Raw genomic sequence first — 27,962 nt, forward strand, 5'->3', positions numbered from 1 at the left:
TGTTTCTGTCATGACTTTCGGTTTTTAGTGTGTCCGTGTGCTGTGGAAAATAAATGCTTTATGGTTTGCATAGATGTGTTGTTTTGTTGGAGGCAATTCAAAGCACTGGGGGTTGATTTGCATGCAGCTCTTCTCCCCTGAGGACTCTCACGGCTCTTTTACATGGATATGGGACTTTGTTTAATTAGCTGATCTTTTCATTCCATCACGGGACGAGAGGAGAAAGCACAGGCCATCTGGAGGAGGTTTTGTAGGATGTATAGGCTAGGAATACCCAAGGGCCTGGTTAAGGCACTGCAGATATTTGGGAAAGTCAGGGAAGCCACCGGCTGAAGGCAAATAAAAGTAGCCTGTTTGTTATTTAAGAATTGTATTTAGATTATTTTACTAACGCATCTCATACACAAATGCAACCCAAAGTGCTTCACATAATACGTGATATATATAAATACATTTAAATCGACCCCACATTTACAAGATTATTAAAGTCCCCTTAACATGAATGCATCCATAATCCAAGAATATAATGAACATTACTTTGAAATGGGCTATTCTGCAAATTGTTTATTTTTACGTTTGGTATATTTTTATGTTTTTTAAAACTTTTGTACTTTTACTCATTTTAAATGCAGGATTTTTTTTCTTGTAACTTTCTTGAGTATTTCTGCACTGTGGTATTGCTACTTTTACTTATGTACCAGATCTGAGTACTTCTTCCACCATTGATGGAGTGTAAAGTAGCATCAGATGGAAGGACTCATATAAAAAGTATATAAATTATATAATTAGGAATAAAGTACGCGTAAATAATAAAATATAAAAATAAACAAATGTAACGCCAAATCATCCCCCAGCATAAAATATTCTCCTTGGCATAAGAAGGCCAAATATAGGTTAGTAGAAATAAATATTCTTCCTATGCTAATCAGCTATCAAAAGTACATCTGTCTCTGCAGCATAGTTAAGTTTGAATGTATTGCTGAGAATGGATGATGAGTGGGTGGCTCATATTGGCATCAAACATCACTCTTTGCTCTTTTTTCATCATCAGCATGGCGGAAGGAAGAGATGAGTGTGGTCTTGTTCACCACCACCTCTTACTTACTTGCCAGCTGTCCTGGGTTTTACCAAAACTTGTCTCTCCCTCCGGCCATTCTTCTTTTGTGCCTCTTCTCAAATTAAAAGCCCCCTCAGCGAGTCGCGTGCTGTGTCAATACGCAGAGCGTGTCTGGAAAGTCAGCAGCGTCGGACCAAACCATTTAAAGACAAGCCGAGGAGATCACAGATACCAAAAAAAAAATTCTTTCCCGGTTAAAAACATAATTTTGTAAAAACTATTTGTTCTTCAGAGATTATAAATACAGAAATATTTGTTATTTAGTAAATATAAGAAGACACGAGTTAGCAAAGAAATACTTCAAAAAAACAATTACGCTCTTCCCCTTTCCCCGGAAAAGTGGAGTTGACTGAAACAGATGTCCAAAGCGTTACTCTCACATCTGACCGGAGAAAGTCTGAACAACTCCCGCTGTCCCAGAAAGGATGCTGTAGAGGAGCAGACAACACGCCACAAGGTAAGTGCACACGGTTTTCTGTAGGTTAACAAGATGATACGAAGGGAAAACACCGGACAGGGAAGGAGCAGCAACATAAGTACAACCATTACTAAGCTAGGATGCAGTGTGTGAGAGATGCTGTTATAAAGTAGAGAACCGTTACAGAGCAGTTAGCTTTGAACTGGATTTGCTATTTGGGCTGTATGTAAACCGTAAGAATAGAAACACTTCCAAAGCACAGGCATTGTGAAGTGTTCACTCTTCTTCGGTGTTGTAAAGTAACTAAGTACTTTTACTCAAGTTCTGTACAATCATGAGATATTTGAAATTTACTTGAGTATTTCTATTTTCTGCCACTTTCTACTAACGTTATTACACCACTTCAACAGAGGGAAATACTGCACTTTTTACTTCATTATATTTATTTGACAGCTACAGTTACAAGTCATTTAACAGACGTTACATTATATTTCACTGTGATTGTATCTTGTGTGATTACACGTGACGAATAAAGTTGATTGATTGATTTTACATGCAAAACATAACGAAAATGTGCTTGTGATAGTTTAAGTATATTTGGTTGATAATGTTTATGTACTTTTACTTATGCAAAATTGAGTAAGTATTGAGCAGGACTTGAGAATATCTTAATAGTGTGGCAGTGCCATTTTTAGTTACTAAAGTACTCTGAGGATCTGAAAAGGATCTGAGTACTTCTTCCAACACGGCACACAAATACAAAGAGTTGGAACCCCTCAGTACTACAATGATCAGAATAAGACCTGGGCTCTGCAGTTGAATCAGTATTGTAGCATGATTGTGCACAGGTTGCTTTCACAGATAAGCAACACTAATGGATGATGAGGGGCTGGTTGGTGGCAGTTGTTTGTGCCCACAGCAGCAGAATAAACACAGTCTACATGTTGACAGACATGCAGTGCTACTGTGGTGCTAAAGACAACACCTCTGTGTTGTTATGCCCCTGGAGTCCCCCGGCTCCTTTGTCAACAGTGGGTACTCGTGGGTGAAAAGCTGTAACCACATCCTGCCAATGGCCCCGAGATGGTGAGATGACCATCAGTGTCCATTCAGAGGCCTCAAAAATGATGACTCAGAGGGACAAGGTGTCATGATCCCCGGTCAGCCCCTCAGCCTGGGGAGAACAATGGAGCATCTCTTCTTGCCCTCTGTATTTACGCTGTCGTTGGGCTGTGACAGGGCTGGTGTGTCTGGACAGCATATGGCCTCCAGTGACTGAGAGCAGGCCGATATGGTGCTTATTACCCCTGCATTGTCTCTGCGGGAAAACTAAGACTCCTGCACGACTTAACAGTGTTGATCTGACAAAGGAAAGAGGCTGACAGGGTTTGAGTCTTTGATACAGACTAATCATAACCTTCTTTATTTGTGTTATCACAGCCTCATGTCTGCATTTTGCTGCAGTCTACTTCTCAAGACAAAGATCTGACTCCAGTGACGTGCTTTGTAATCCAACACTTCATTTTTTCCCCCTCCTGCCGCTCCCCCACATTGATGCACTTCTTCTTCCAGCAGCCCATATTGTGTACAGAGTGGATCCATTTTGCTGAATGGATTCTGGCTTTCCATCAGACTCTGAAATAAGGCATGCTGCAAAAGTCGTTTGGTTTCTTCCATAGTATCAGCATTCAGTGGAGAATCTTAATTACAGGGTTCGAACAGGCCTCGGTCTGGTTTCAGGCATCCCTCACTGTTTCCTCGGCGAGGCTGGTCCCCATCGGTAATTCCAGGGCCGACCACAGTGGTAATGAGCACGGCGGTGGTGGCGGCATTCCAGGAGATCGCAGCTCCAAAAGGCTCATGGGAAAGGGAGGTGGGGGAAGTCTGGGAGACAGTGAATCCACATCATGATCTTTTGCCATAAACACCCACTTCCGTAGATGCTGCACTGTCACGGTCTGGTGAGCAGCGAGGACGGGTGGGATGATCATCTCCCATCCCTAACGCGTTCCTAGATAGTCGTAATTAGCGGTGATCACATGCGTCGCAATTAAGATGTTATGACTACGTCAACCAAGTCTGCCGGGTGGAGACTGTGCTATCAGCAGCTTCAGGAAATGGACTGCTGTTCCTGTTACACTCGATCAAGAAAAGTATTGTCTTTTTGACTCTCCCTAACAGTATAATTTGAACACTCCCACGACTCCAGCTTTTTATGAAAGCTATGACAAATGGCATCAACGTCTTGGCAATAAGCTGCGACTTCTAGCAAGATCTGCTGTTTTACCCAAACTCTTCCACCCACCCACTCGCTAGACTCACTCACTCAGCCTAGACCACCGACCACATACTCTTGTGAAAGTCTTCAGAGAGTTATGGGGTGTAAGTGGGTAAATCCCACATTACCCTGCCTGTCTCTGATTACCAGGCTGGATTCCTGTTGACGTCTATAGTTTTACATTGCTGCAGCGTGGAGCCATGTGTCTGAGAGTACAGCAGGCCCCGACCTTGCACAGTAAAAACTGTTCCTCTCCCCACCTCTCCCTGCAGCCTTGTCTCAGTGTTGGCCCAACAACCGCGCTCAGGCCCCGAAGCAGAGTTGTCAGCAGATATTGCGCCCACAGCAGATTATTGAGGCTGGTCGGTGGATACAGGGCCTTTGTTGCCGTGTTGTTTTACTGATTCGGGCTGCCTGCGCCTCATTGTGCTACCGGCTGCTCATAGCTGCGTCAGTTCACATGAGTTGCTGCGGTGAATGGGTCAGGCCTGTGGGATACACAATAATATCCTGTTAGAGGAGGATTTCATCCACACGGGCTCTGTGTCTTCCTGGTCCCTACAGGAAAAGGCCTGATAAGCAATCTCCAAACACAGAGGATGAGACAAGGGTTGAGGATCATACACAGCAGCCATAGCAACACATTAATTCATGTGGTATCTGTTTTCATGTCACCTTGCTTCCCCTTTATTACTGACTAATAACACATAATTTACTCCTCATATGAGCTTTGTTTACATGGTATTTACACAGAGACTCTCTTTATGAATGTGGGGCACTGAAACAAGGCTGGCTAATGATATCCTTTAATCATGTTAGTGCCCGTAACATTGTCTCTCGTGATCTGCCGGCCTTTTTTAGGAAAAGTCTAGGGTAGTGGCAAACATGTGAGATCCAGAATAAATGGATTGACCTACAAAATGGAGAAAATAAAGTACAGCCTCTCGTCCTAGGGCGGTTTTAAAAGCCTTGACTTATCTCTAAATGTTATCTCCAATTTGTTGTTGGCATTGTGTTCCTCTTCGTTCCTCTCTGCATCTCGTTGTTGTTTATTGTCAGTCAGATGTTTGGTGGAAAGGCAACAATGGAACAGAGCGGGGCCATAAACATGAATTGTGCTCGCCTGTTTGTGAAAGTGTGTTAGTGAAATGGGCAGTGTTGCACAGGAGTCAGCAGGGACCTTGTGATCTGATGCTGCGTGGACAAGCACAGCATTGAGACATTCTTCCACTTCAAAGCCCCCAGAGGGTTTTCTGGACACTGGTTGAATAGGAGCTGAGGGAGGGGTGTGCTGGGGGAACAGGTGCAGCCCATGAGTGGGGTAATTCCCGCTGCCATCTGCTTTCTTTTTCGGGGTCTGGGCTCTTTAAACGCCCTCTGACACGCCTCATGGCGACACGCTCCCCTAGCCAGCCGCATCGTGCCCCGTCACCATGGCACCACGATTCGGATTGACCCCCGCACATGTGCCGAGTCAACCTTTTGGGTCTGCCTCTTTTGTGAGTGAGCATGGAGGGGGGAAAAAGAGGTGGTGGAGGAGGGGGAGATGGAGAGCTGCATGGATAAGTCTGTGAAAGGACACTCGCCAGTCATTCACTTTTGTTAAGTAAAGCAGGAGGAGTGAGCATGAATGGAGCCATGTGGCAGGAAAACAACAGAGGAATCTGTATTCTTAAACGTGATCAATCTAATTTTACTAATCCGTGCAATATCTGCTTATTTCAACAGGTATTTCTAAAAAGTTAAGAGCAGATATTCAAGATGACGGCCATCGAGAGTAAAGAGGAGATCAGTGACACTGACAGTGGGATTATCTTGCACTCTGGTAAGAACGTCACTACGAAATACAAAAACACAGCATCGAATTTCTACATATGTCATGTGTAGCTTAGGGCTGCATAATCAACATAAAAGACAATAATACTACTGATATGAAAACAGCAAGAAAAAGAAAATGTTGCATGTCACATTGTTGGATTTATTTATCTGGAAATAAATCATATTCTAATTCCTAGCTCACTTTTAACATTCATAAACATTTAAGAGGAAATTGTGAACAGATATAATGGTCCAATTGGTCACAAATTGCAATAAATTAGTTTGCAGATTTTATAGATGCAAAAGCAGATGTTAATTTTGACACACTTTATTACAATTAGTATATTAATACTAACTCAATACTAAAAAGAACCAATGTTAGCATAAGTGCAGAAGAAACAGTAGAGGAATATTCTGTACAACATACTATAAAACACCAGCTGCAGCGCTGATAAGAGTACTAAGAACTCCATGTGCAAACTTAAGCAGCCGCCCCATAGTGCTGCAATTTGTGTATGCGTTTTATGGGATGAAAGAATTCCTGGCTCATCCATGGGAAAATGCATTATAGCAAGTCCATTACAACAGTACATTATACACAGTAGAAATAGTATATTTAATTCTATGGCTGGTACAGATCCTGATGAGGAAAGCCTGATCTGATTTCCTGTGTGTTCACTGCAGGTCCAGACAGCCCCACGTCCCCAGTGAAGGACCTGACCACGCACACCAGAGCCCTGAAGCTGAAGCACCAGTCTCTGGAGGAGCGTCTGGAGCTCTGCCTGCTGGAGCTCAGAAAGCTCTGCATCAGGGAGGCAGTAAGTAACTTCTAGATGATAGCACACACACATTACCAAGGTATTATTTTGTGCTTTGATTAGTTATAACTGTCATAGCTCTAAACGAGTGGTTATAGTTGTATTTTGTGCATAAGAGCTTTTCCTTTTTTTTGTAATCAACATTTATTTTGAATTCACAGGAGCTGACTGGTAAACTGCCCTCAGACTATCCTCTGATGCCCGATGAGAAGCCACCACAGGTCAGAAGGAGGATTGGAGCGTCCTTCAAGCTGGATGAAGGTCTGATCCATCTGAATAAACAGGTACGGGCCACCATCAGTGTTTACCATTATTGGGGAAAGACAGACAGTAAACAAAAGAGACTGCAATTCATCCGCTAAAACTAATTGTCAGAATTTGTCTCTTTATCGTAGGATTCAGAGTTGCAAGCGCTGGAAACTGACTTGGCTCTCCAGCGGCAGATTTATGAGGCGGCCCGCAAACTCTCCCTGGAGGGGCACCTCAGTAAACCACAGAAGAAGAGCCGGCTGCAGCAGTGCAAGAGGGAGGAGAAGAAGGTGAAGGATCTGCAGGAGGCCGTGTTCCAGCACAGGATCAAGAGCGAGTGCAACTCACCGTGCATCACCAGCCAAAACAAAGGTGAGTGACACTGCTGCCCTCCTCAGGCCAAACTGAGCACTGCACTCAACACACACACTGGGTTTGATGGACACTTTTAAAAATGCTCCCTTTCTCTATGCAGATCTGTGCATGTCTGATGACAGCTCCCTATCTGATGTGGTGGCCCTGGATGACGGTGAGTGGAGACTATATTTATACAAGCTTTAAAGATCACCATCCCTCTCAAACATGCTTTGATTTAGACATAAAAAACACTGCTTGGTAGCTTGTAAATATAAGTCTTATCTTAACCTATAATAATACATTTTTACTCAATAAAAAGAAATGGAGTGGAGTAGAAGTATAAAGTAGCAGAAAATGGATCAAGTAAAGTACCTCAAAATTGTACTTAAGTGAGCAGGCAGCATATTCAAAGAAGCAAGCTAACATTCATGTTGTTTAACATGTGCTGATATTGAATAAACGAGTCAAAATGATATCAATAAAAAACATTTTTTAAAAAGATACTCTCGCCCCATACCAACTGTTTGATGTCGTCTGTGATCATCCACAGATGTGGACTCGCCCAGCCCTCCCTCTCCTCAAGTGTTGGGCACTTCCTACTCAGACCCCCTGCAGCTGCCAGCCAAGACCCTTCAGTTGTCCCAGCAGTCATCAAGCCAGCTCAGAGTGGAGCAGGAGCGCTCTCCCATCCAGAACTCTCCATGGAAAGAGTCTAGTCTGGATCAACCTTACCAGAAGGCCACAAAGCCTCAGTCTGCTTGCAGCAGCAGGTCCAGGTAGGAGTCTCTGCACCGGGTAGTGTAAAACTTGAGTGAGTGTGTGTGTGTGGCTGTTTTACCTTACAGAAAATAATCGCAACAGAGTACAGTAAGGGTACCACCTACAGGATGTATTACATTACATCTAACATCATCTTTTGTTTTTGTTGTGTGCAGTAGTCCAGCAGGGACCCACGTGTCTGCCGAGAGCTGCAGGATTCCTCTCTCTCAGTTTATCAAGAACTCGGCCCTGCGTCACAACCACTCCACCAGCGCCCCTTCCACCCCAGAGCTGCACGTACGCCGACAGTACTCCCAGTCCTTCAGGTACACAGAGAAGTCAGATACACTAATGCACAAAGAGCATAACAACATGTGCGCTATAACTTTACAATTTCATATGATATGTCTCCCCAGGCTTCCCAAAAGTAAGCTATCTGCTGACATGGAGCGCCTCAGCTCAGAGAACAATCGAGGACGAGCCAGGCTGCCCCAGCGGCGCTGCGTGGCTGACTTCATGGTGCGTTCTCCGGAGTACTCTCCCCTGTGCCTTCACCAGTCCAGCTCTGAGGACAGCAGCTCGGAGCACTCGTCTTCCTCCTATGTTGGCTCTCCTGGCAGGGACGGACCCACTGACATCCCAAAGCTATGTCCGCCGCCTTACGGATTCCACTTTGGAGCACAAAAGAAAGGGCTCGCCAGCTTCCCCAGTTCACACAAGAACACCAACCAGTGTCAGTCCAGCCCCGGCTACGTCAAGGCCATAGCAGAAGATGGCCCCCTCTCCCCTCAAGACCTTGACATGGCGGAGTGCTTCCTGCCCCCTCCTCCTGTTGCACGCAACCCTCAGCAAAGACAGTGGCAGGAGGGAGCCTTGTCCCCGGGGAGAATCCTAAAGCCCCCTCCGCCTTACACCCGGCTGGTGCGAACGCCCTCGCTGAAGGAGTACCCGAACCACGCCATCAGGCTGATGCCCAGGGATATTGTGTCGGAGGAGTTGAAGTCCTGGCATCAGAGGAATCAGCTGCAGAAGTCACGGCCGGGCTGCGTGGATCAGCAGAGCTCCCTGAGTGTTAAGAGCCCCACTTCACCTCATCTGCCTCCATTTAAACAGGTCAGTACTGAGAATACAACAGTACACTAACACACACAATGATGTGATTTAAAATTGAGGGCCAGTCAGAAGTAATTAAATCTGTCTTAATATATATTAGGGCTGCAACTAACAATCACAATTGGTGTATAAAACATCCGAAAACAATGAAAAATGTCCATCACCATTTCCTGGAGTCCAAGGTTACGTCTTCAAATGTCTTGTTTTGTCCAAAACTCATATATTCAGTTTACAATCATGTTAAGACATAGAAAAGCAACAAATTCTCACATTTGAGAAGCTGGAACAATCAAATGTTTCGGCATGTTTGCTTGACAACTGACTGAAATGATGAATCGAAAATAGTTTCTTATTGATGTTCTTTTGATCGATTAATCAACTAATTGTTGCAGCTTTAATATATATATACGATATATTTCTGCACAGAACGCATGAGGTGAACACTGATTTCCTGACTGTCTTCACAGGGTTCAGGTAACGTGATCCTCCAGAGAGCTGCGGACGGGACTCCAGTCCAGTGGTTCATTGCAGAGGATGCTGAGATCGTGAGCCAGGTGTAGCTGAGGCCTCTTCTGCTCTGCAGTGTGTTCAGTAGGATGTGTGTTTTTCCTTTCTATTTATCTCTGTATTTATTAAGGTTTTGGACTCTCTGTGAGATTGTATGTTGACATGATGCAGAAAACGTGGACCTATCGGTACCCTGATGAGCACATTTCTCTCTCGTCTTTTAATTTAAAACTTAATGTAAGGTGCTATGCCAGTTTTATTTATTTTAAATTGTTTTCTAATAGATGTTTCTACGCCTGAGGTGAATTGAGCTTCACACAAAAACAGATTGAAAAAACAAACTTGCTGTGGTTTCAAGAATTTCTTTGTGGCTGGCACACATTTTGCACATAAAATTCACCTACAGTAGTTTTCAAACAAGTTTCCAGATTCCTAATATAACTTTAAATGTTATATTTATCTGTTATTGAAAGTTTTTAACATAGAGACCTATTACTCAAATTTGATACACCTTTGAAAATGCATTGCTCTATTTTATATGAATATATAGTTAAAATTTAATCTTAACATTTTCTATTAACACTTGATAATTAATCACTGATGCCTTTAACGGTGGTTTGATGAATGTTTTCACTGCAGTATGGTGTTTTGTTACTAACCAAGTGATTGTATCAGTTTTGATATTTTTTGTATATTTATAATAAAAAATACAACTGAGAGTTTGTGGCGTTATCTAGAAGGTGGACTTATTTCAAAACACATGGAAGAAAAAACGAAAGTGCTGCATCAAAATGTTTTGTATTCATATACAAACAGAAACTCAGCAGGACTACACACTTGTTGTTTACAGTCACAGAGTCTACACAACATCCTGGTAACTGAATATTCCAGAAAACCGGAGGCTCAGGTGGTCCATCATGAAGCTTCCAACAAGAAGTAAGTCAGTGTTACGACAAAGAAAAGCACAAGCAGGTACGTGCAGAGGAGCGCCCAGCGACAGCGATACAACCAGTGAGCCAGAGGACGTTGTCTCCACAAAGATCCGCACCTGAGGAGAGCCGACAATGAGTGTTTGTCCAGAGGAGGAATCATCACGGTTATCAAAAGGCTTTTAAAACACATGTTGACTCACGTGCCCACAGGAAGCTGTCTGTAAATATTCTTACTCTTCTTATCCTTGTCGGCTTTTTTCTTTGATAGCGCAGCTTTGCCCTTGTGTCTCTGTCGCAGAGTATCCAGAGGGGAACTGTAACAGCGACACATACAGTTACTGTCCAGTCTCAATGCAAAGTTGTCTTTTAGTCATAGTTCCCTCTATTTCCAGGACAAAAGACAGAAGATGGAGAACAAAATGGATATTTATACACATTAAACACAGTCATCCTCATGTCATATGAAATCGTCACTATCAATACCCCCATTCTCTAAAATCAGGACTGATTAACAAGGGCCCCCAGGTGCAAAACTAATCTGTGGGCTCCTATTGAGCCCCCCCCCCCCCCCCCCCCCCCCCCCCCCAACACAACACTCCCCCATGCAGGTTGACATAAATTGATTAAACACGAATGTGTCAAAGGAAATGCACCATGTAAGCATAAAGCTAACTGAAATATTTAAGATATTAAAATTATAATTTTTACACAGGGCCTCTCTATACCAAGGGCCCTTAACATTTTAGATTTCACCAGACCAACTTGTAATTAATCAAATTACATGCAACAAAGTCATTGTGGCCCCCTACAACTACAACTACTGATGGTGTGTTCGTGTGTCGTCATGATTTTTGACACATTGCCTTGGCATGATTCTGCAGCAATTCAGACTTCAGCAACTACCTGGCCTGGACATATTTAATTAAATATTACATGAAACTTGTATTGCTGCTTTTATAATCGATCTTTTTTCACAGCAGGATCGGAGCAGGTGTTACTAATAACATTAATGATGGCAGTTAATCAATCTTATTAATTACACCTGTGCATTTCCTGCTGTGACAAGTCAAAGACTCAGCAGTGAAAAAGCTCTCCTGTTATTTATAATAGGCCTGTCAGCCACGAACACTGCAAAGTCATGTAATGTGTGGCAGAATAAAATGACAATGTCAGAGAAGAAGAAATTAAAAAACAACAACAACCTTTTGCTTTGTATCTTTGTGGTGGCCAGTTGCTTTGAAAGGAGGCACTCTGGGTCGGGGGTGGGGGTGGGAGATGGCTGGGGAGGAGGCTGAGCAGCTTCTGACAGAGCTTCATCTGGATCCAGTGGCCTGAGGAAAAAAAAGAGAGAAAATCAGGTGATGCACACTCTGATCGAGAAGCACAAACACTGAGCCTCTAGCTGACCCGTCTTCCACTGGGCAGCTGTCGTCCTTGGCCGGGGCACAGCAGCTGGACTCGGAGCTCAGGGAGGGAGACGGGCAGGACTTCTTGCCGGAGGACCCCCCATGAGCGGCCCGCTTCCTCAAGTCTTGCTTTATCTCCTGCAGAGACAAAGAAGGAGACACTCATTTGGGTTTCCGGATGAAAACCTTTGTAAATAAATAGACTTAAACCTTACCTGGCTTTGGCTGGGAATTAATGACACACTGACCCTTCGACGGCCGCTGTTCTAATGGGAAAAAGCGAGAAAAGATTCAAGTGATGAAAAGATAGTTGTACCCATAATAGATGGTACAATAAACTAAATATTTGCATACCTGCTGGAAGCTTCTCTTTCTGTTGTCACTGTCCTCTGGATCTAGAACAACACATGCAGTGGTCAGTCAAATATTGCACATGACAGCAGAACAAGTCAAATACCAGGTGAAGTATCAGAGACCTGGCGATGCCCTGGGATCGATGACGTTTCTGCAGGAGTTCTGCTGCTGGATCGCCTTCTTGGCCTCCTCCAGCTCTGCCACGTTTCTGTCATGTCGCCTCCTCAGATTCTCCACGTGAGCCACCATGAGCTCGACTGCCCGACTCACTCGAGCCTCCTGTCCAAGGCAGAAAGTGTAAAACATCATGTAGAGTCACGCTGAAGGGACACTACCCAAAGATCTAAGCTGTTATTGATAGCTTTAATAGACATACATCATTTACAGAGTGCTACAGATCAATATTAATGTAATGCATAAAGAGAAAGAGATTTTGGGTTGCCAGGTTGTGAGCCAACATTCAATTGAAGGATACCACTGGTTGCTTGATATGCTCTCACACAATGTACAAAAATACACAAAGCTGGTTTTACCAGGTGCTAAGCCCTGAACTAAAACTAAGAAATGATGAACTAAAACCTATTTGCTCAATCAATGAGTGACGCGGTGCTACAAGAACACAACATTTCCGTTAAAGTGGGATGACAGTTGGGGTCATTTCACATGAGAGATTTCTGTATTTGGGTGTTTTTGTCCTTTTTAGTTTTGTTTTTGTTCGCTTATGTTGCCAGGCCGCTGTCAGTCAGATGTTATCAAATCACACCCACACAGTCCTGATGGAGCAGACCAGCTTGAACTTTGATTGTTGCTTATTAGTGATTAATATTTAATGTCATAGAGTAATGCTTAAGATGAAACCAAGTTTTTAAGAGCTTTAAAGATCAAGGTATCAAGGTAATGATGTACCAACATTTCAAATCTCTGCCTCGTGGCTTATTGTACACTGTGGACTTCCACACTAATAAATTATTATATTAACCAATAATTAAGTCATGAATAGAAACGTATAAACCCATAATGAGAGTTTATTAAGTCAGTGGTTCGTATTTGCTTTGGCTTGTGATCCCTTTAAATAAAAAGGGATTTTTGTGAAAACATTCAGCAGGAAAAACTAAACATATTTATCATTTATAAGACAGAAATGTTCTTTTTCATTCGTCATCCCTCTAATCATTTTGTGACCCTTTTCTGGGGGCCCCGACCCACAGGTTGGAAACCGCAGTTTACTACCTACTGAAACATCCCAAAATAAAGTAGGCGCAGAGGATCCTCAGTGTACCTGGTGAACAGCACCGAGCACCTCGGCCGTATTGGAGATTCGTTCCACGGTCCCACCGAGGATGTCCAGAGACAGCTCCAGCCTCTGCAGGATCTTACTGCGCTTACTGTCCAGACACAGGCCCTTCAGCGTCTGAAAACACACACACACAAACACACACATGTGTACTCGCTCTCTGGTGGTGTCATTATTTTAGATCATCTGTGGTCTGCTGCACCTCCAGGGTCTCCCTGCCTCTGGTCAGCTCCAGCTGGATGTTCTCCTCGGCCAGGTTGCGGGCGTGCTCCTCCGCCTGCAGCCTCTGCTTCAGGGTGTACTGATCGCAGCGGAAGGCCAGGGCGATCTGAGTGAAGGCAGTCTGCCAGCAAGAACAAGATTCATTTTATTTCACCCTCACATTTCACATGTTCACGTTTTGTTTTGATCCCTGGTGCTGAAGAGAAACAACATTTCATTCAGCTGTATTTTTTATGGTTGAAATGACAATTAAACTAAAAAGACTAAACGATACATTAATAAAATAACCTTTTCTGTCACGTAAATGTGCCAGATTTAACCAAATAAATACATTTTCATCTGCTGCCTAGATATTTAGATATACAGGTGCCCGTATGAACATTGAAACAGGTTTTTCTTGCTGTCATCATTCCTCCTGTTTACAGGAGCCTTTAAAAGATCCCTTCATAATGTACCTCCAGTGTAAGTGATGGGGGACAAAATCCACAGTCCTCCTTTCGTTCAAAAACGTATTACAAAGTCTATCCGAAGTTCATATGAGGCTTCAGCCATCCAAGTTATTTATGTTTCCTTGTGTTCTTGTCTAGTTACAATGGCAGGATAATAACAAAAAGAGTGAATTTTGGACCAAAAACAGTACCTTAAGATATCCACAACATTTTTCTAAGTGCGACTGCTGCAGCGAGCTTCAGATAAACTTTTTTTGCACAGGAGGAGGACTGTGGATTTTGTCCCCCATTACTTGCACTGAAAGAGCAATAAGAAAGGATGTTTTAATGGCCAGTGTGAACAGGAGGAATGATTATAACAAGAAAAATGTGTTCCACCTGAAAAATATCCTTTAAACACAACGTACACAGGCACAATGAGCAAATAATGCACACATGTAATATATGAAGTACATAGAAATGGTCATGTGGGCCAATACAAAGAGGACTGTTGAATTAGCTTAAACAGCATGTAATCTGAGGTATGTCATGATGAACGAGAGGAGGGCGACCTTACCTCCACATCTTTCTCTGACATCTCCACGCTGTCAGGAAACAAGACGACTGAAAGCTTAATGACAAGTCAAATTAAATCACGTTATTTAAATGTACTGTGATAGATGCATATTACTCTGTGTCACCTGTTGAGGCCCACACGCTCTATGATGGACAGCTCGTTCCAGCTCGTGATTGGCAGCTCCTCTTGACTGGTTTCTGTTGTGAAGATGCAACCCAGTTTAAATTTAGAGACATGTTACTGGTTGCTGGACTTATATGAACCTTTTATGGCTGTTACCTTCTTCACTGTCCTCGCTGTCCAGCATGGTGGAAGGACAGTAGCTGCTTGCCTCTGCGTCAGGCTGAAATTAGTTCAGAAACATTACCTCTGTCACTGAACAACACAATCATTAAATACAAAGTGTTTCTCAGTGTTAACAGCAACAGGTGGGACAGCTGGGAGGTTATTTGACTCACCTCAGCGTTCATCGTGTCCTCACAAGAATAGTCCAAATGTTTTACTTTGGTAAACACCAGATTAAATCACTCAAATCCTCGGTGGAGGATCCAACAGTGGATTTGTCATTGTTGCTTAAAACACAAATACATTCTCGTTAAGTTCTTGTCCGTGCTTGGTTCACTTCTCCCTCGTCCTTTCTCCTCTACTGAGAATAGATAATCCTATTAAGAGATCCACAGTCAAACCTGAGCAGGATGACTGCCCCAAGAGGCTCATGGGTAGCTATGGCCTGTTGTACCTGCTGCTGTGTTTTTATCTTTAGCAAATAAATGCTGGTGTCGTCCCAGGTGAGGAATCAATTGTGCCACTTCTGCAGTTCCCACCACCCTCACCGTCCTTTGAAAAAGGTAATATTTGGGTCCTGAACATGCACTTCACTAAATCCTGATTTAAAACTCTCACTGTGTTCTGTAAGGCATGACAGTGTTGTCAGCTGACTCAGGACAGGTGCATCACATTATCATCCGGAGGGTTATTACTTCTTTTCACCCAGAATATCCACTTTATCATAGTATCATGAGTCCAATATTAGACCTGCTGTAGGACAGGTTTGATTTCCTCTGTATTAAGAGCATGGAGGAAGCTCCACTCGCTTGATAGAAACATTAGAAGTAGGGCTGGGCTGATCGATCCCCACACTATTGATACTACTGTCAACAGGAGCAAATGTTCTGGGCACATGGACACTCTTTTCAATGTTGCACTATTTGCTTCTCTGCTGCTGTTGTGTGCCGCAATTATCTTGTCTGTACTTAATTTCAGCGACCTCTCCAGTGTTGACGTAATATGTCGCTCACTGCTTTATTCCATTTGTTGTCCAGTAGTGGAGCTTTGTCAGTTTCTGGGTCCAGACCCATTCTGTTCTTGCTGATTTGTTGGTTTTCTTTTGTCCTACATGGGCCTCTGTAGTCAATGCATCTCTGTATATCCCCATTTGTGTCTAACTGTGCAGCAATCACACAACAGTTACTGACCATATAAAGTATTCTTATGCTTTATCATGTACGCGATTCAGCACATCTACTGCCAAGAATTTAAGCTTTATTACTTTTCATTTCATTTTTCCCCCCTACCAGGGACATAAAAGCTACACTTGTTTCTTTATAGCTCTCCTTTACGTTTTGTCATGCAATATAAGTCAGCATTAAATGTTTCTATCATTTCGTATAAAAATGGAATTTGTTAAGATAACAGTGAATTATGAACCAAGATAATTAGAGTACAATATTAGGCACTGGTTAGGTCACAGAAAATTCTATGCAAACAGCCTAAACTCAAAATATTGATGGCCATGACACTTTAACTCTACAAAGCTCTAAAAACCAAAGTTTCAATCTGACAAAAAAAAAAAAAAAGAACACCCAAAACAGTAAACTTTGGAGCATCTCCACATTTTATTAACAGAAAAGTTGTCATTTAGTAGAGGCGTTGGGGTTTGCCCATGGTGCTCTTGACGTAGAGGGCACGCACATTCTGCCAGTTCTTCTTCAGCAGAGACACCAGGAAGTTGACAGCCAGGTGGATGTTGTACACAAGCTCATCCTCCGTCATCTTCACATGTCCTACGGCAACAGCCAGACAGAGCACCTACGACAAAAAGTGAGCAATACATTGGTTCAGGAACCACACGATCCATTATTCAATACAACTTCAGTGTTTAGAACAAATAATTAAAACTGGACTATAAGTCTAACATTAACCAGTGAAGTAGCACACATTTTCAGATTTGAGTGCTGCTTAGCGTACCTTCTTCATCTGGAATTTGATGGTGGATTTAACCTCGTCCACCTTTGTATTCATGTTCTCGTTGTGGGTGAGCAGGGAGGGGAACTTGCCGGCCTTGTTCAGCCCAGGACCCAGGATACGAGGGATCTGCTTGATCAGAGACTCTGAGGCCAGGAAGGCATCGTACTTCTTGGCTAGAAGGGGGAAATATGGAACAAGATCAATTTTTACAAAGCCTGTCGGGACTACAATCATCACAAATCAGGTGTCTCTAGATCATGGTGCTAACTTCTTACCGAGCTTCTTGACCAGCTTCTTGTTCTTGTTTAGCTTCTTAAGAGCCTCGATGTCCATGTGTGGCAGTTCAGCGGCTTTGGCCTCGTCACAATGCTGCTGGTCTCCCAGGACACAAACAGAGAACTTGGGCCTGGGGAGAGTCTTCAGCCTGCATGATGATAAAGCAGTTAGAGACACTGCTCACGACCCAAATGTCAAACCCAGGGGCCATCAGTTGGAAGTAAGGCAGGGTATGGTTGAGAAAACCTGGGTGAATTTTCAGTGTTGGTCTGACTGAATAACCTGCATTATGGTGGTTCAGTAACAGCTGGCATGTGCACTTCTATTACATATAACAGACTTTAGAGGCCTATAAAACTAATTTTGTAGATCAACTGCAAACATTAAAAACACACAATTAACTTGGTGATGAAAAATGTGGACTTGAGTTCATTTCTATACAACATCCAGTGTTTGGTCTCAAATACTCTGCCATCCCCAAATGACACCTTGCTGATTTAACAGTGTAACAGAAAACGTCTTACCCATACCACCACCGTGGCCGGTGTCCAGCTGACCTCTTTGGTAATGTAAATTGGTCGGCTTGAGGACATGAACTTCAAAAGCTCAGCCACTCAAAACCTCCCCTCATGTTTTAAGACCCAGGGTAGGGGTCCGCCTGCTTCGCCTTCACCAGCCAAGGCTGGATGAGCTCAGTCAGACTACCCAGAGTACTTCTCCATGTCTGCCCCTGGCCTGTCTGGACTTAGTTTTTGGCTTTTGAGATTTCTATAGTTACTTGCCATGTAACAGGCTGATTTAATGCTCAGACAGGGCTGGAAGCACACAGGGAAAAGGTTGGGTGAAACAGTAAAAAGTCGAACCTGACAGTGCCGGAGAAACGCTTGTCCTTCTGGGGGTCATAGTTTTTCAAGCTGATCTGCAGCTCCACAGACTCCGTAAACCTACAAACAGACACCAAGTTATGTTGATATCCCATTCCTGCATTTATTTTGAGGCCCAAGTGTCACAGGTTTAATAGCTTTCTTCAAATGAACTTACTTCCTTGGCTTGGCCAGAGAGCCCTGCAATACCTCCTTTACGGCTTCATACAACGTATCCCTGGAAACCTTACTGTAATATAAAAATCAAAAATCATGTTAAAGCCAAATGCAATCAGTAAAATACCTAAATAAACTCAGTTCCTTCTGATAATCTATAGCAGCGGCTAAACATTCATAAGTAGTGACGAAGTTCGTAAAGAGTCATTTAAATGTCATCTAGGAGAGTTAATGTACACATCAGAGTCTGTATTGCTTTCTAAAATGCGTTTTAAATCTGTGGATGACGGTGGATTGCATCTAAAATTTAACGTGGCGGATGAACCCCGGCAGATGAAGCGGTTTCATACGTACTCAATGTTTAGCGTCACCTAATTCTGACAAACTGTACTAAATATCACAACTGCCGCATAAGATACGATCACTACAGGTTTAGAACAGCAATACGACTCAGTGTAAATGTGGAAACAGTTTATTTCTGGACATTTATTAGTAAAATTGGGTCTAACCTCATTTTAGCGGCTCGTCCCTCTCGCCTTGCTACGATGAAAAGGAAGTACCGTGGGAAGTTACGCAAAATAAAGGCGGCCATCTGGTGACGTCATCAAAAAGCGTATCGACGCATTTTTGTTTTTCAATACACACATCTATTTAAAATATAAAAATAAGGACTGTATATTATTTAACAGTCTCGCTTATTTAATGTTTCAAATTCGCATTTTAAGAAATACACATTTGCTGTCTGAATAGTATTTTGTGACTATTTGTGCTCTGTGCTGAAGAGGAAAATTTTCAAAAAGGAGTTGTAAACTGTGTTGACTAAATGTAAAGGCTCCCAATAAAATAAAATTTAAAAGATCCTGTCTTTTTATTTAAACCACAGTATATAACCAGACAGCTGTGTATGTAAAACCCAAGCAGAATACTGATATATATTTTTTCAGTGGCAGAAGTACTTATATCTGTATTTGAAAAGTAAATTTAAAAAAGGAAAAAAGCCTCAATATTAAAACAATTACTTACAACTTCTTACAACAATCTTACACAACACCACAGAAGTATTACCAGAAAAATGTACTTAAGTATTAAAAGTACTCATGCAGCAGATTGGCTTGTTAGTGTTGTATTATCATATTATATTATATATTATTATATATTATAATAATATAATTTATATATTATTATACATTTTGTAATACAGAACCTTAACATGTAAGCAGCATTTTAGTGCTGAAGATGGTCAAGATAGAGATAATTCTAATTACTTTATATACTGTTTGGCAGTATAATCTACAACTATATTTTACTATATTTGATCACGTGTTGGATGTAAAATCTGAACCTGCAGGGTAAGTAGTCATTATAGGTCTCAATTAATTATAGTTGAGTAAAAAGTACAATATTTCCCTTTCAAATGTAGTGAAGTAGAAGTTTAAGGAAGACTAAATGGAAATATTCATACATTCCACCAATGTATGTTTTTATTCGAAAAAAATTTTATTCAGTATTTAGAGGGAGCTATGCGCACACACTCTCACACACACACACACACACACACACACACACACAATGAATATGAAGTCTGGAAAGCAAAAGTCCGCATTTTGGAATCTTTTCCCTAAGACCTGACTCAGGGAGGCATTGTGATATCTTTCTGTGTCAAACGGGTGGAAAGAGGTGCTTCATTTTCAAGTCAAAATATTTCCAAGAAGTAGACAAGAACTTATTTAAACATGTTTATTAACATGCATTAGATCAGAAGAAACTTCATGTGTGTGTGATTCTTTTCAAAGCAGCTTGGAGAGACTTTTTCAGGAAGGTCTCATTTAACATCACGCAACCGCACAGGGAGTGTTTGTGTGCAGCGGTCACCTGGAAAAACAGATGAATACATACAGAAATATTACAAACACTACCTCATCCACTCTTCAGCCATTATGCATGATATAAGTTCACAAACGTACGTGACTGCTGTACTTGGTGAGGACTGTTAGTATCATTTTTGCAAACTTGACAGACTTCGTGAATTGAGGTGCCTGGGTGACGAGCTGTTCTGTGAATTGTGTGAACACTTCTTCACTCAAGTCAGGCTGAAAAAAGAAAACGGGCAACTAAATAACAATGAATGTTATGACTAAGTGGTCTTGGCAGTACTTTTCCCACGAATAAACACACACACAGATTACCTTGGAGTCGAGCAAGCTGTGGATAACGGAGAGCACTGCCTCGCTCCACGCTATTTTGAATGTCATTCTGGGAAAAAGTAAAAGACTGCATCAACAAACAACTAATAATAACCATATGAGTCTATTATCATTATGTGCTTCTTTGACTTGTAAAGCAGTTACAAGGAAACACAGAATCTAAATGTTTTATCTTACTGAAGCACCAGCAGTCTGTAATGTGAATCCAGGCAGCCTTCTATCAGTCTGTTCAGCAGCTCAGCATGTGGATTCCCTGAAAACAAAACAAAGTTCAAAACAGAGGATCAATTGATGTTGGGGCCAAGAGGCAAGGAACAAGGTCCAGCTCCAGGGCTGCTGCTCTATAACTAACTGACTCTGATCCCCCTGTGGTAGTCAGAGTTAATAAATTATCACTGCACTCAGCTCAACCCTTTCCTCACCTATGCTCTTTTCCTCTAGAACTGGTCCGATTAGAGCGTGGCACATTGGTCTGGGACAGTGGCTACACAGTGATGTCACTGCAGTGACTAGACACCTGGAGGCCGGTTCTGACAGGGACAGGACCTGCAGGTAGAGCAGAATGATATCCTGTCAGCGCCAAACACAGCGACACGCGTTGCATCCTTTGCATATTCAGTGATGTACCTTCCCCAGCAGGAGACTCTTGATGAGTGTTGCTGCTGTGCTGTAGCTGAGGTCAAGAGAGGGAACCAAAATACTGCTGCACAGTTTAGGCAGAGTCTGCTCCGGCAAGTTGGGCAAACTCAGCATGCTACAGAACACCTCCACCTACGCAGGAGAGGTAGAGATGTGGGGTTAGTCCTTTCACAGCAAGCAAATGTTTAATATGAGTGCTTAAGTTAAGCATCCTGATTGGTCAAAAGGGTACTTCTCCTGTGCTGAGTGTAGCTGTAAAGCACAACGTGCTAAACTAAGCAATGGTAAATACAGTGGTATTTAATAATCAGTCTCCACTTTATTTCTTATATTAGAGCTGCTATACATTTAGTGGCCTGTACATTGTAATTCAATCGCTCTGAAATATCTCCTACCTTTGTGAAACTTACATTAAATAAATATAAATATGAATAAATTATCATTTTTGAGCCTATAATTTCATTGGTGTATTGTGTTGCAGTACATTCAAAGATGTAGCGAATATTTTGTTTCCCCATATACAATAATGGGTGGATAAAATATTACAAAAACCTTTAAATAGAGAGCAAAAAAAACCAAAAAAAAACATACAGAAGTATTAATGCAAACATTTTAAGGACATACTTGGCCGGGGTCACACTCGTTCAGCACTTTGAACACATCCGTGGAGCTCTGGTCCCACTGCAAACAGACAATAATAATAATTATAGTAATTATACCAAAGTCTGTACTAACTGAGTTGGCTTGAAGAAAAATGTCTTCATACCTCTGTCTGATTTTCCAGTAATTCTTTTATTTGGAGGACAGAGACCTAAATAAACACAGAAATAGACCAAGTTTTGTTATTTCAACTGTAACCTGTGATAAAAATAAATACAATGATCCCATTAGTACACTTGATTTGATCATTGTGGAAATCTGCTATCAGGAGGGTGTCCAATTATCATTTGAAAATTCCATTCTTGAATAGAAAGAAATCAAATTGGTAAAATGATGAACTGCTTTTGAGAGCCTCTACCTTTATATGTTCAGGCAGGGCTTCACACGGACTGCCTGGTGCTGGCTGCAGTTCTTCAGCAGCACCACTTTTTGAAATGTCTTCTTTTGCGCTCTCTTGTTCAGCATCGAGACACTCACTACCACAGACATCCATCTTTATCCGTTTACTCTGCTGTCCTGTTTCCTCGCCATCTGAGTCCAGAGTGACAAAGCTGCCCTTCCTCTTCCTTTGTGTCCCTGGCTCTGATAAACCAGATGCACTCTGAGATTCAGGTTCTGCTGTTTGACTGCTGAAGCACTTAGCCCATCCTCCACTCTCATCAAAACCAGCCAAACGCTGCGACAAGTTCTTGAGTCTCTGGCTGCACAGTGGAGTGTACAGAGGCTCCTCACTGTGGGCCCCCAGGTTTCTTTCCAGCTGTCTGACCAGAGCGGTGACCCAGGGGCTTGGACGAGGGTCCTGGCCGAGGCGTGTGAGCAGACGAAGGACAGCGGTCCGAGGAAGAACCGAGTGGACCAGATAGATGAAGGACAGCAGGTTGTGTTTGAATAATGCTGGGAACAGGCACACCAGGGGTTTACTAGAATAGGTGATGAAAAAATGGGTGTGAGGTAGAGGCACGGGTATGTGACATAATATGGAAGTAGATGTCAACAGTTTGTCTTAGGTTATCGATTATGGACTTAATATCTGAAGATTATCATTTCATGGTATTAATGGGGTTGTAGATGAAAGCACAATCAGAGAGCCAGATGTAAAGGAAAACTCCAGTGTTAAAAATCAAAAACACCAGGTTTACACCTTTTACTTTTCAAACACAGGTACAATGAACAACGCTAAAAATGGCCTTCATTGTTACCAGTGCTGGTACTGAGCATACTGGCAGTAGTGGAACAAGTATTTAGATCCTTTAATTGAGTAAAAATACTAATTCAACATACGACACTTAATTCCACCACTGCTCACTGACATGCGAAGAAACGCATACAAGTAAAACTGTCTGCAGTGAGAAATGGAAATAGTTAAAGTTCATATGGTTTACCGAGTGAGCTTACCATTACAGAGAATTACAATATAACTGCACATTCAATGTTCCTTCACTCAGTTTATCAAGTTTCCATAGCGTTGCTGTTGCTAGGGTAACGTTAAGTTCTAGCAGAAGGAAACGTCCCTGAAGAAAACCTCGGTCGTCTCCTCTCCCGAGCCTTTTCTACCAAGTTAACGTTGTATGTATTTTACGGAAATCTAAAGCGGTGTTCTTTTACTCACGCTGTCAGAGGCTGGGCTTCACAGTCTGGACAGGTTATTTCGTCTTGGCACAATGTTTCTATTAAGTTAGACAGTGACATCTCGGGGTTGGCCCGCTGCTGCCTGTGGAAGACGGCCAAAGCTCTGCGGGCACCGGAGGCTCCAGACAGAAGAGCCCGGACCAGCAGCTTCGACTGCCCGTCGAACCGACTCAGAGACACACCGGCGTCCATACTGCTGTGTGAATCTTCGGACTAGTCTGCTGCCGCCAGCCGCCAGATTTGTTGACATTTCTTCTTCGCTAGTGCCATTTGACTACATGTAATCTGCACACCCCCACCTAGTGGTCACAGTCAAAAGCAATATATTCTTTCCTCTCAAACTGCAAACATGTCAATGAAGAGCACGACACACCCTTTTCAGTGAGACAATGTGTGAAGCAATGTTTTATTTTCTGTGTACAAGTACAACTTGTTTAAAAAGAAATAAAATCTTAACATTTTATGTTCTTGCCAAAACAGGGAAAGGGTGTCATGACTATCACTTGAGACGGGTATCATCAGTAGTGGACATTAGCGAGACGGGGGTACAGGATATTTTTTATCTATAGACAATTAAAACTACCATCCACACAACACTTTAAAATATCAAAATGGTGCAAAATAGCTAGGCCAGAAGTCCAAATTGAGCACTCAAAATTAACATGTTTGAAGCACTATGGCCACGGGAGAGTGAAATATATCCAAACTAGAAGGCTGCAGATTAACCACAAGATCCTTAGAGATATGGATTAAAGCTGTGTCCCATCTGGGGTGCTTACTTCTAGAGCAGGGGCAACAAATCATGTGCAATGGAGCGCTAAGTGTACACGGTCTCATTTCCAAACAGACTGCAGAAGGTGATTTCACAGGTTAGTTCCTCACTAGTTGAAGGAGTGCTAGTCAGTAAAATGACCTGCTGTAGTCTGACTGTAATTAAAAACCTGAAAACACTTGGCCCTCCAGGGTGCATGGCTGATATCCCTGATCTTGAACATGGCTACTCAAGATGATGTTTCAATACTGACAGAAGGGTCAAAAACACAGCCATGTGTTCTTCTGGGGCCAATCTTAAAATTAAAGACCCCATTCAGTGGTTTCAGGCACTGACAAAAACAATGAAAAAGCTCAGAAACCATACTCCTCAGATAGGTAAAAAGGAAAGTCAAAGTCATCGTCGTCGTCATCCCCACCGAGAAGGGTCATGGCTATGAAAAGATTAAGCAGATCTACACCATCGTAGTCGTCTTCATCTTCTGTAGGATACTGTTAAACAAAAAACAAATGAAAGGGAAAAGTAAAACACACCAACACATCACCTAATGTATACCAATGGTGGTGAAAACTTAATAGCAAATAAAAAAAAATGATATTTACCGGAAATGACCTGTGACGTGCATGTTTGTCATGCCGATAAAGGCACTCTGTTTTGAAGGGACAGCATCTGTATCGCGAATAGTAACTGCAGCTTTTCTTACTAGTCATAAAGAGACAAGACAGAACAGGAGGGGGGGGCTGGGGCTTTCAGGTGCATGTGGTCATTTCTCACACAAATCACAACAATTCAGCATTGGCAAGAGTTCACACTATTTTGCATTTAACTTTACATAAGACAAGTGCACGTGAAAAAAAGTCTAGTTATAGTAAAAATTGCATCTCCATTTTGTACTCAAAACTTTTGTATCTTTAGTATTCATAATGGGCGTGCAGTTTTAGCCTGCTAATAGACTTCCAAATCCAATCCAAGTAAATCTTGCTTAAATTGATGCATTTCCTGTTAAAACATGTTGAGACAGATTATCACATTGCTTTCCACCTCAATGATCCAATGATATGTTCTGTCTACAGAACATTCTACAGGCCAGACATTTATAGTCACTGACTTAAACCATTTTTATTTCTGGGATCTGAAGACCATTATTTTGGTAGCATTTAAAAATTGATGTTTTTAGTTGCCGATTAGTTTCATCACATATTGCCAGATTTGTTGTACTGAAAAACGTTTTTATGCCTTTAAAGTTTTGAATCGCAACCAAGTTCAATCAGTTGACTTGAATGTAACCCTACAGCATGTCAAAATAATCACTTTGAGTTCATGAGTTGTGCTGCCATCAAAACTGAATCTCACGCCATACCTGAATTTCTCTTTGAAGGCAGCGATGACTCTTTCCTTAGCTTGTCCTTCAACCCAGTATTTGTTAGGCACATAAAAGGCAGACCTCACTCGGCACTGGGGGCAGGTCCTGAAGAATAATCATGAAACAGTGACGTCAAGTCAAATCCTTTATGGGGAGGTGACGTCAGATGCAATTAAATAAATAATTACTGAAACCTACTTCACCACATCTGGCCCGAGGTCTTTCGTTTTCCTCCAGGTCATGATGCATTGTAAACAGAAGGAGTGATTGCAGTTTGGCAAGATTCCAAAAACATGGTTTCTTGGATCCGTCTTTTCATACACCTTGTCCATGCAGATGCCACAGGTCACATTTTTACTCTGGAGGAGGAAGGCCTCCATTTCCTCTACTCTCCCCTGGGGACTAGAGACTGCAGCAGCAGCAGCAGCAGCAGCAGCAGCAGCACCACCACCACCACCATCCTCTGTCGTCTCATAGGAAGAGGTCTCCTGGACACAAACTTATCAGTATAAGCCTCCTGGGTTCAACTTTGTTCGCTTCATTCACTAATATTCCCTGCAGAAAGATCCCATTTAAAGAAAAAGAAAGAAAAAAAAAAAAAAAGGAAGCAAACCTGCTCATTTCTTCCTTCACATGCACATGCTTGAACAACTTCTGATTCTTGGACCGATTCCCAAGAAGCAGTGAGATGAGTGCCAGTACCTGCAAAGAAAAGGTTAAGTGAAGCATGGCGAAATGATGACCAAAGTCAGTTTCACACATGAAAACATCCAATACCTTGCGATTGTTCTTCAGCAATATCTGCTGCCAGGTGCCCAATGTTTTGTTGAGGATTTGAGACATTAACCGCCCTCTCTGAGCTGCTGCTGTTGCTGCTGCATCCCTGCCTGGACATCACCTCAGCCTGCAGAAGAGCAGGCTCTGACCCTCTTCTGTCAGGTGGAGCATAAGCCACACTGGAGGAGGAGACGGTAGGCATTGAACCTCTTCTACCTGCGACAGCTGCATCAACTTCAGGTTGAAGGACGTGGAGGTACCTAGTGGTGAAAAATATTGCATGAGCGATGGAAATTTGTGTGCATGTCATCCTCTCTTTAGTTACAAAGGGTGAAAAAAGATAAATACCTTACCTGCAGCGTTCACCATACCAGCATCCACCTTTCTGAAAGTATCTACATATTTGGGCTGGCTGTATACCTGGCCATTCATGTCGATAATTACACCTCGGGCCAAATCTGCATGAGCCATTTATGAAACGCCTGTAAAGAAAAAGGGGCAGTGAATTCCCATTTGTTAAATGGTGCATATGTCTTATGGGACAACTCTGAGTTAAGTTAGTGTTCATGAGAAAATTCCAGGTCAAAATGCAAGTCTTTCGAAGAACTTTATGAACAGCGACACACGAGTTACCAAAAGACTAACGTTAACGTTGAATAAATAAAAACTAGTGACCAGGGCTGTGTAACTAAATTTGGGAAGCTACGGACAGAACTGGTAACCCGACCGTTTGAAGAAAAACAACAACAACGGTAAATTCAACACAGCTAACCGTCCTACGAAAATAAACACTGTACGTTACTTGCGATTGCCATGACACAGCTGGCAACAAGTTGTGTGGCTAATGTTTAGCTAGCCAGATAAGGTTAACTGCTAAAACGAACTTCACCAAATAGACGTGGGTCTCATTAATTGTGTTTACGTGCTGTCCGAAATCGAGGCTTCCATCTGCTGCAGAAAGTTACCGTCAGTCACTAACTCAGCTAACGCTAAATTAGTTAGCTTAGTCCTGCATTGTTTTATTGACAGTTGAATCTCATATTGAATGAGATAATAGCTAAACACGGCAGAAGGCATGCCGTTGCCAATAACTGACCTAACGCTAACGATAACCTTTAACAGTTTCGGTTAATTTTTCAACGCGTATAACTTTTTTGATACACTTAAATCAATTTATTAAAATGGCTCTCAACGCTACAACCTTTGCTAGGAGGTCAATACATCCACTAAAAGGCAACGTTATCTCATTGTATTTTATCACAATGATTTTTGTAAGCGTCAAAATTGCACCTTTCCGCCTTAACGCCCGCATTCGAATGCAGCCCATCATTTCAAAGTGAAGGCTTTCGGTAGCACTCGCTAAGTTAGTAACGTTTCTCAGTTTCAGAGCTAACGTTACTATTTTCTTACTATTTGTCAGCTTCAAATACAACTGCCGCTTACCTACAAATACTTCCACTACGGGCCGAGTCCATCCTCCGTGTGTTTTGAGTATGCTGCCAAGCGCCCTCCATCTCACTAGCTATCTAAATAGTTGACAGCCGGTTCTTTTTACCAATTAACTTAGCAACGAACCAATAGAAACGTGACGTTGACGTTTGTACGTTGCGTATTTCAAATTCCCATTTATCCATCCATTTGTCTGAACTCTCCCAGTTTAATTAATTATGGCAATCACACCAGGGAGTGCTCTAATAAGTGGAAAAAA

General features: G+C 42.3%; 4 protein-coding genes across 4 annotated transcripts; 1 reads left to right on the forward strand and 3 right to left on the reverse strand.

The window, feature by feature from the left end:
• Nucleotides 1-1,525: 1,525 nt before the first annotated feature.
• On the forward strand, nucleotides 1,526-10,153 carry inavaa (innate immunity activator a). The gene is made up of 10 exons (XM_070910651.1): nucleotides 1,526-1,574; nucleotides 5,542-5,638; nucleotides 6,316-6,449; nucleotides 6,611-6,733; nucleotides 6,845-7,070; nucleotides 7,174-7,227; nucleotides 7,606-7,831; nucleotides 7,991-8,140; nucleotides 8,231-8,927; nucleotides 9,395-10,153. The coding sequence occupies exons 2-10, from the start codon at nucleotides 5,575-5,577 to the stop codon at nucleotides 9,485-9,487; spliced, it is 1,767 nt and encodes a 588-aa protein (XP_070766752.1). The 5' UTR covers nucleotides 1,526-1,574; nucleotides 5,542-5,574; the 3' UTR covers nucleotides 9,488-10,153.
• Nucleotides 10,154-16,523: 6,370 nt separating this feature from the next.
• rpl10a (ribosomal protein L10a) lies at nucleotides 16,524-18,760 on the reverse strand. Its single transcript, XM_070910582.1, has 6 exons — nucleotides 18,720-18,760; nucleotides 18,212-18,283; nucleotides 18,034-18,114; nucleotides 17,170-17,318; nucleotides 16,895-17,067; nucleotides 16,524-16,735 (listed from the first exon to the last, which is right to left on the reverse strand). Exons 1-6 carry the CDS (start codon nucleotides 18,722-18,724, stop codon nucleotides 16,565-16,567), a joined length of 651 nt encoding a protein of 216 aa, XP_070766683.1. The 5' UTR covers nucleotides 18,725-18,760; the 3' UTR covers nucleotides 16,524-16,564.
• Nucleotides 18,761-19,933: 1,173 nt separating this feature from the next.
• fance (FA complementation group E) lies at nucleotides 19,934-23,534 on the reverse strand. Its single transcript, XM_070910947.1, has 10 exons — nucleotides 23,323-23,534; nucleotides 22,072-22,633; nucleotides 21,820-21,864; nucleotides 21,678-21,734; nucleotides 21,042-21,185; nucleotides 20,837-20,960; nucleotides 20,592-20,667; nucleotides 20,397-20,463; nucleotides 20,175-20,300; nucleotides 19,934-20,082 (listed from the first exon to the last, which is right to left on the reverse strand). The coding sequence occupies exons 1-10, from the start codon at nucleotides 23,532-23,534 to the stop codon at nucleotides 19,978-19,980; spliced, it is 1,518 nt and encodes a 505-aa protein (XP_070767048.1). The 3' UTR covers nucleotides 19,934-19,977.
• A 197-nt stretch (nucleotides 23,535-23,731) lies between these two features.
• On the reverse strand, nucleotides 23,732-27,768 carry mkrn4 (makorin, ring finger protein, 4). The gene is made up of 8 exons (XM_070910965.1): nucleotides 27,698-27,768; nucleotides 26,608-26,736; nucleotides 26,255-26,514; nucleotides 26,091-26,179; nucleotides 25,676-25,965; nucleotides 25,475-25,582; nucleotides 24,717-24,816; nucleotides 23,732-24,605 (listed from the first exon to the last, which is right to left on the reverse strand). The coding sequence occupies exons 1-8, from the start codon at nucleotides 27,766-27,768 to the stop codon at nucleotides 24,468-24,470; spliced, it is 1,185 nt and encodes a 394-aa protein (XP_070767066.1). The 3' UTR covers nucleotides 23,732-24,467.
• Between the last annotated feature and the right edge of the window lie 194 nt (nucleotides 27,769-27,962).

The sequence above is a fragment of the Enoplosus armatus genome, chromosome 8, assembly GCF_043641665.1.
Source record: "Enoplosus armatus isolate fEnoArm2 chromosome 8, fEnoArm2.hap1, whole genome shotgun sequence".
NCBI classification, from domain to species: domain Eukaryota; kingdom Metazoa; phylum Chordata; class Actinopteri; order Centrarchiformes; family Enoplosidae; genus Enoplosus; species Enoplosus armatus.